General features: G+C 35.7%; 1 protein-coding gene across 1 annotated transcript in view; it reads right to left on the bottom strand.

The window, feature by feature from the left end:
* LOC110441342 (mucin-2-like) overlaps nt 1–2,130 on the bottom strand; it is a 15,315-nt gene extending 13,185 nt beyond the window's left edge. Inside the window, exons 1-2 of the mRNA XM_021484457.1 lie at nt 2,084–2,130; nt 556–829 (exon numbers count right to left, since the gene is read on the bottom strand). Coding sequence (XP_021340132.1) covers nt 556–829; nt 2,084–2,116 — 307 coding nt within the window. The 5' untranslated portion in view covers nt 2,117–2,130. The remainder of the gene's footprint in view (nt 1–555; nt 830–2,083) is intronic.
* Between the last annotated feature and the right edge of the window lie 6,078 nt (nt 2,131–8,208).

The raw sequence follows: 8,208 nt of genomic DNA, 5'->3' as shown, positions 1-8,208 counted from the left end.
TCATAAATGATTTATAGTAATTATAGCTTTAGTCAGTGAGTCATAAATGATTTATAGTAATTATAGCTTTAGTCAGTGAGTTATAAATGATTTATAGTAATTATAGCGTTAGTCAGTGAGTCATAAATGATTTATAGTAAGTATAGCTTTAGTCAGTGAGTCCGCAATGATTTATAGTAATTAAAGCTTTAGTCAGTGAGTCATAAATGATTTATAGTAATTATAGCTTTAGTTGGTGAGTCATAAATGATTTATAGTAATTATAGCTTTTGTCAGTTAGTTATAAATGATTTATAGTAATTATAGCTTTAGTCAGTGAGTTATAAATTATTTAAGATTGTTTTTTATAGATGAGGACTTGCTGATTTGTATATCTTTTTTACTTCTTGTGATTCGATTTCATTACCTATATTCTATATTAAGTTAACAAACTTGCCTATTAGGAGCACCAGCGATGTTCATTAGGCTATACAATTATGATATTTGATGCGAAAGCTGGAAACACTTATGTCTGTTTAAAAGTTGAATCTGTGTTTCCTATGTTATGTCTTCTACCTTGACTCGATATGGAGTTATCGGAAATAGCGTTTTGTGGAGCGTCCCATGCTGTGTTTGATAGAGCGTCTGCAGTTGTATTTTGTTGAGGGCCCCAGTCTGCGGTTGGCGGAAGGCCGGTGACGGTGTTTTGAGGAAGGACGGTGGAAGATCCCGCAAATTCCGAGCCCCCCGTGACCATCAGTGCTGCATTCGCTTGGTTGGTGGGCGTGTATTTGAACATGTTCGGAGTAACGATGTTAGCGGACACCATCACACTCCGACACATACAGATCTGTAAAACACATAGGAATACTATGCAAATATTTTTTTTAACTTTTACATAAATGTACATCATATTCAGTTTAAGAGAAGATTCAAACACAGTGTGTATTTAAAAATAAAACTAACATTCCTTATTTACTAGTCAGGTTCCAATATTCTGATAATTGGCCCAGGAGTATCGTATTTGCTGAGACGCTTGGAACACGCGCAAAAGTAGCAAGAGGAGGAGAGACTAGTTGTTACTACCAAGGAAAGGAAATTAAATCAATGCAGAGATAAAGTCATGTGTTTTCATGTTATTTTCGGTCACTGCTTAGGTTACTGGTAAATAAACAATATACGACAGTGTCAATATACGACAGAGTCAATATACAAATTTATGAATTAAGACAGAATTAAAGCTAGTTAAAAGTAATCCTGCAGTGTTTGAAATTACACATAGTGAAAGATGTACATGGAAAGAAAGTTTTGTTTTTCTGTGGATGCAACGAAAAATCCACACGAACAAATGTATGTACACCTTACTTGACTTCGAACCAAATCGTAGTTCTATTTTTATCCATTTTACGGTCAGCTACATTGTATGATGGTTTTGTTACTTATCAATCATACCTGTCAGCTGAGAGAACATGGGTGATTTTGTGAGATTCGCATATATAAGTATAGTCTGTTTTAAAACTAAAACGTAAATGGCGTATTAATTTCTGTAAATCAGAGAACGTCCATATTATAACGTGTCTATTAGGTAGTCACAATGATGTTGGATTCATGGCTCATGCGCATGTCACTAAAATATGATGATTTGGTATTGATGTTATGTAATGGTAGTATATTGGTATCAATGTATCCTCGCCTAGTAGGACACCTGCATAATATTACATGATGAAGAAAAATATAACGAAAAAACGACGTTTAAAAACGAAACAGACGGAATGAATCTTGACTCTGAACGAAAATTGCGTGAAAATATAATACTAAATATAAAATAAATAAAAAATAACAATAAAAAATTGAAAACAATTATAACCAAAAAAAATCCATACTACAAATATCTTTAAAAATATATAAGTGTATGGAAAGAATAAAACAAAGAAATACATAACAGGCAAGGAAATGAAAGCAAAAAGAATCCAAAAAGGAGGATTTTAAAGCAACGCGAATTTGTCTCCTGGCGCGCTAGACGTGGACATACATTGACTAACAATAGTCTTCACCAGTTATTTAATATCATTTTAAAAAATGTAATTGTATTTTGATGACTTACCCCAACGACCAGGAGATAACGGTTGGGGTCCATGTTGGAGTCGGGACGGCAGGTGAGTATTGTAGCTGATAGCACACTTGTCTCTAACCATCTCGGGGTTAATACCCCCAGGTGTAATTCGTAATAGACTGATATCATTGGACAGGTGAGGCTATATTGCATGGTTTATGTGTATCAATTTTCCGACTAAAACGCCCAGTAAATTAATGGCGGGTGTCACATGGCTGTGTTGGAGAGTTCTTTTATCCTGGGATTGGTGTCAGACAGGACAGGCAGTGCCGTTAAAAACAAAACCATGATCAAAGTAGACAGGTGTCACACGACAGCTCTGTTAAAGCTACGTGGACGAACAACAATAACTTCATCGAAATCTGGACAATAAGGCTGCAAGACCTGTACACTACATAACAAAAAAAACCAGGAATAAGCAATAGACTTCTTAAAAAAGTAATAATTGTGATCCAACGCTTCAGTTACAGACAACGTACCCTCCAAATACCCTCTCGGTAAACACAGTAATGAAAACGACACAAATACCCTCTCGGTAAACACAGTAAGAAAAACTACACAAAACCCCTCTCGGTAAACACAGTAATGAAAACTACACAAATACCCTCTCGGTAAACACAGTAATTAAAACGACACAAATACCCTCTCGGGAAACACAGAAATTAAAACGACACAAATACCCTCTCGGAAAACACAGTAATTAAAACTACACAAATACCCTCTGGGTAAACACAGTAATTTAAACTACACAAATAACCTCTCGGTAAACACAGTAATTAAAACTACCCAAATACACTCTCGGTAAACACAGTAATTAAAACTTCCCAAATACACTCTCGGTAAAAACAGTAATTGAAATGACACAAAACCCTCTCGGTAAACACAGTAATTTAAACTACACAAATAACCTCTCGGTAAACACAGTAATTAAAACAACACAAATACCCTCTCGGGAAACACAGTAATTAAAACTACACAAGTATAATATTATAAGTAATTAAAACTTCATAAATACCCTCTCGGTAAACAGAGTAATTAAAACGACACAAATACCCCCTCGGTAAACACAGTAATTAAAACAACACAAATACCCTCTCGGGAAACACAGTAATTAAAACTACACAAATCCCCTCTGGGTAAACACAGTAATTTAAACTACACAAGTATAATACTATAAGTAATTAAAACTTCACAAATCCCCTCTCGGTAAACAGAGTAATTAAAACGACACAAATACCCCCTCGGTAAACACAGTAATTAAAACAACACAAATACCCTCTCGGGAAACACAGTAATTAAAACTACACAAGAATAATACTATAATTAATTAAAACTTCACAAATACCCTCTCTGTAAACAGAGTAATTAAAACGACACAAATACCCCCTCGGTAAACACAGTAATTAAAACGACACAAACACCCTCTCGGTAAACACAGTAATGAAAACGACACAATTACCCTCTCGGTAAACACAGTAATTGAAATGACACAAAACCCTCTCGGTAAACACAGTAATTAAAACTTCCCAAATACACTCTCGGTAAACACAGTAATTAAAACTTCCCAAATACACTCTCAGTAAACACAGTAATTAAAACGACACAAATACCCTAAACACAGTAATTAAAACTACACAAGTATAATATTATAAGTAATTAAAACTTCATAAATACCCTCTCGGTAAACACAGTAACGAAAACGACACAAATACCCTCTCGGTAAATACAGTAATTAAAACTTCACAAATACCCTCTCGGTAAACAGAGACATTAAAACGACACAAATACCCTCTCGGTAGACGCAGTAATTAAAACGACACAAATCCCCTCTCGGTAGACACAGTAATTAAAACGACACAAATGCCCTCTCGGTAAACACAGTAATTAAAACAACACAAATACCCTCTCTCGGTAAACACAGTAAGAAAAACTACACAAAGCCCCTCTCGGTAAACACAGTAATGAAAACGACACAAATACCCTCTCGGGAAACACAGTAATTAAAACGACACAAATACACTCTCGGTAAACACAGTAATTAAAACGACACAAACACCCTCTCGGTAAACACAGTAATGAAAACAACACAAATACCCTCTCGGTAAACACAGTAATTAAAACTTCCCAAATACACTCTCGGTAAACACAGTAATTGAAATGACACAAAACCCTCTCGGTAAACACAGTAAGTAAAACGACACAACTATAATACTATAAATAATTAAAACTTCACAAATACCCTCTCAGTAAACACAGTAATTAAAACTTCACAAATACCCTCTCGGTAAACACAGTAATTAAAACTACACAAGTATAATATTATAAGCAAACTTGACAATTAAAACTATAAAACATCCTATTAGGAACAAAGCAATGCATAGTAGGTAGAGTCTTGTTAGAAAAAATCAATGGAGAAAAAGGAATAACTTCCTGGAGTCCTGAGGTTTACTTGACCAAAAGCTAATATTTTATATCAACTAGCAGTCTGAAGTGGACGACAGCCTTACATATAATAGTGTGTATCAGGTGCTATTGCTCGGATGTTTTGAAATTCCGCTACAGTGCAAATAAAAACACATGTATATATACATTCTTCTCGCTTCTAAGACAATGATTTGGCTGTCATATACAATACATATGTAAATTTCATATATGTTGTTTAAAAAAAATCTTGAAAGGAATTCTGAAGTGTGCACAAAAATCGCAATAAAAACTCAAAATCAATGTCAGTCATTAAGGCAAAATACAAAGTATTTTTTTTTTATATCGAGACCCTCGAAAAAGGATAAGAGAAATAAGTAATACCATGTCCTCAAAGTGCGGACCCGGGTAGTGACAAAGAAACAACAAAGCACACTAATAACCTAATATAAAAAACCGTCAATATTAATATGGCTCGTGATAGCAACCATAACAATTGTTCCTGTATTCGTTGACAACAACCCTGCACGGTAAGTCATAGGATAAGCGATTTGCCTGATGCTATTGTGTAGCTTAGCTAGCTACCAATGAATTTCAAAAACCATATATAAATGCATCCGGAAAGAGTTCTCGATGCTAAAGCAGGCATGACGGTGGAAGTTACGCTCCTAAATGCCAAACTGTATGTACGACTAGACCGTGTGATTACGAGGAGTTTTTCATCAATCTATGCTGACACGTGCTGGGCACCGTGACCCAGTTTTCGGCATTAACAAAGACGTATCCAACATGGTTTCTGGCCCGAACACGAAGTCATTTATCAGACAACGTTGGGGAATTAATTGAAATGACATCTATAATAACCTATTGTCTTGAATCACCGGGTTTTCGTCCAATGCCTCGGGCACAGTAAGCTAAGGTATGGTACATTGGACATTTCTCCAAATCTTTGCTTTATATAGCAAACATTTATCAAATGAAGAGCATCACTTATCGGGGACATAACTTCTCGTTTTCCTTGCTGTAATAACAGGGTCTATTTTGTGCTCATTATATACTTTCTAATTCTGCCAAGAATTGCTTCTGACAGTCACTGTCATTGTTAGAAATCCCAATACAGTCCAATCTGTGTTCAGAAACAACCTTTGGAAGTCCGTAAAGTGGTCTCTGGTTACAAGTGGTACCTTAACTTATGTCCAGATAACCTGAAAATAACTATATTGGAAAAAGAGACAATACCCAAAAGTAAAGATAACGGGGCTTAAAAAACTCAAACAAAAGGGACGGGGCGAAATAAAGGAGACAAAACAAACTTGAAAAGAAACGGAAACACATAATTTAATGAAATTAGCACAAAACAAACAAAAGAAGTGGAGACAAAACAAACTCCAACGAAAGTAAAATCCGTTAAGATTGAACATGAAAGTAGACAAAACAGAAACCCAACAAAAGAAACCTGGACGAGGTGTTCCGGATCTTATATAAATATGTCACTCGTCATGATGTCTACCGTCAGATCCAGGAACGTGTAACAATGTGAAAATACCTCTGTTGATGGTGGTCATTGTTATATCAGGAAATCAGGTGAGGAGGAAGTGATGACGTATAACGACGACATAGCCACAGCTACCTTATTTCTCACTTACAAACAATAATCTGGTCTGGCCTCACTTATTCCGACTGTCGGACGTTCTGTCTTGTGGCTTATTAATTTCAATGTCGTCTTTCTCAAAAGTTGCATTTAGCACAGTTTGTTTTATAACCATGTCCTCAAAGTGAGGCCAAGGGTAGTGACAAAAAAGTACTAAAAAAGTCAATATTCATATTGCTCGTAATAACAACCAAAACAATTGTTCCTGTATTCGTTTTCATCAACTCTAGAGGGTACGTGATATGAAAGTGATAAGCCTGATGCCGTACTATGTAGCTTAGCTACAGTAGCAATATAACAATACCCAATGTTTAAGTTCATAAATGTATCCGGAAGTAGTTATTGATGATAACACAGGCATAACGGGAAACAATGCACTCCTTAATTTCCCTTTTAATGTTCTGATGCAGGATGAACTGTTTGTTCGACTAGAACGTATACTAACGAGTTTTTCATCAATCTATGCTGACACTTACACATTGCAGTCCGTGACCTGGATTTTTGTCATTAACAAAGACGCATCCAACATTGTTTCTGGCCAGAACACGATGTCATTTATCAGACGACATTGTTTCTGGCCAGAACACGATGTCATTTATCAGACAACATTGTTTCTGTCCAGAACACGATGTCATTTATCAGACAACATTGTTTCTCGCCAGAACACGATGTCATTTATCAGACAACATTGTTTCAGGCCAGAACACGATGTCATTTATCAGACAACATTCTTTCTGGCCAGAACACGATGTCATTTATCAGACAACCTTGTTTCTGGCCAAAACACAATGTCATTTATCAGACGACATTGTTTCTGGCCAGAACACGATGTCATTTATCAGACAACATTGGGGAATTAGATGAAATAACATCTATAATAAGCCAATCTCATTAAAATCAGATGTTAATAAAAATACCTATGGTACGTACATTTGACATTGCTCCAAATCATTGCTTTATAGCGTACATGAATCAAATGAAGAGCATCACACATCGGGGACGTGACTTCCGGTTCCCTTGCTGTATCCAGAGGCGATCTTTAGAATTCCATAAAGCGGTATCTTATTACAGGTGGTCTCTTAATTTATGTCACGATCAAAAGATAAATAGACAAAACAACCCCAACTAAAGATAATAGACAAAACAATCCCAACTAAAGATAAATAGACAAAACAACCCCAACTAAAGATAAATAGACAAAACAACCCCAACTAAAGATAAATAAACAAAACAACCCCAACAAAAGATAAATAGACAAAATAACCCCAACTAAAGAGAAATAGACAAAAACAACCCCAACTAAAGATAAATAGACAAAACAACCCCAACTAAAGATAAATAGACAAAACAACCCCAACTAAAGATAAATAGACAAAACAACCCCAACTGAAGTGATCAAACGAACTCCAACAAAAGAAAACGGACGAAAAAACTCCTACAAAAATAACGGGGGCAAAAAAGCGCACCAAAAAACCTTGAAAAGAAACGGAGACAAAAAACAAAAAAACAAAAACAAACAAGCAAACGAAGAGGAGACAAAAGAAACTCCAACGAAAGTAAATTCTGTAAAATTGAACATGAAAGTAGACAAAACAGAAACCCAACAAAAGAAACCTGGGCGAGGTGTTCCGGATCTTATATATTTCTTGACAAAATGTGTCACTCGTCATGATGTCTACCGTCAGATCAAGGAATACATAACAATATGAAGATATATCAGGAAATCACGCAGGAGGAAGTTACGACGTATAACGACGACATACCCATAACTATGTCATATCTCACTCTAACAAACAATAATCTAGCCTGGTCTCACTTACAACCTGTTCTCGACAGAAACGCGTCCGACTGTCGGACGGTCTGTCTTGTGGCTTATTGTTTTCACTGCAGGCTGTCTCAAAAAGTTAGATTGAATTTTACATTTACGACGTATAACGATGAACTAACACATAACTTGTCTCACTCTTACAAATTCATTGATTTTATTTAAATAATTGTTGCATAGCTTATGATATTTAAAACCGGTTATATGTTCAAAAAAACC

This window comes from Mizuhopecten yessoensis, unplaced genomic scaffold (genome assembly GCF_002113885.1).
Source record: "Mizuhopecten yessoensis strain PY_sf001 unplaced genomic scaffold, ASM211388v2 scaffold715883, whole genome shotgun sequence".
NCBI lineage: Eukaryota > Metazoa > Mollusca > Bivalvia > Pectinida > Pectinidae > Mizuhopecten > Mizuhopecten yessoensis.
Note: the sequence above shows the minus strand (reverse complement) of the source record. Positions and strands in the feature narration are given on the sequence as shown.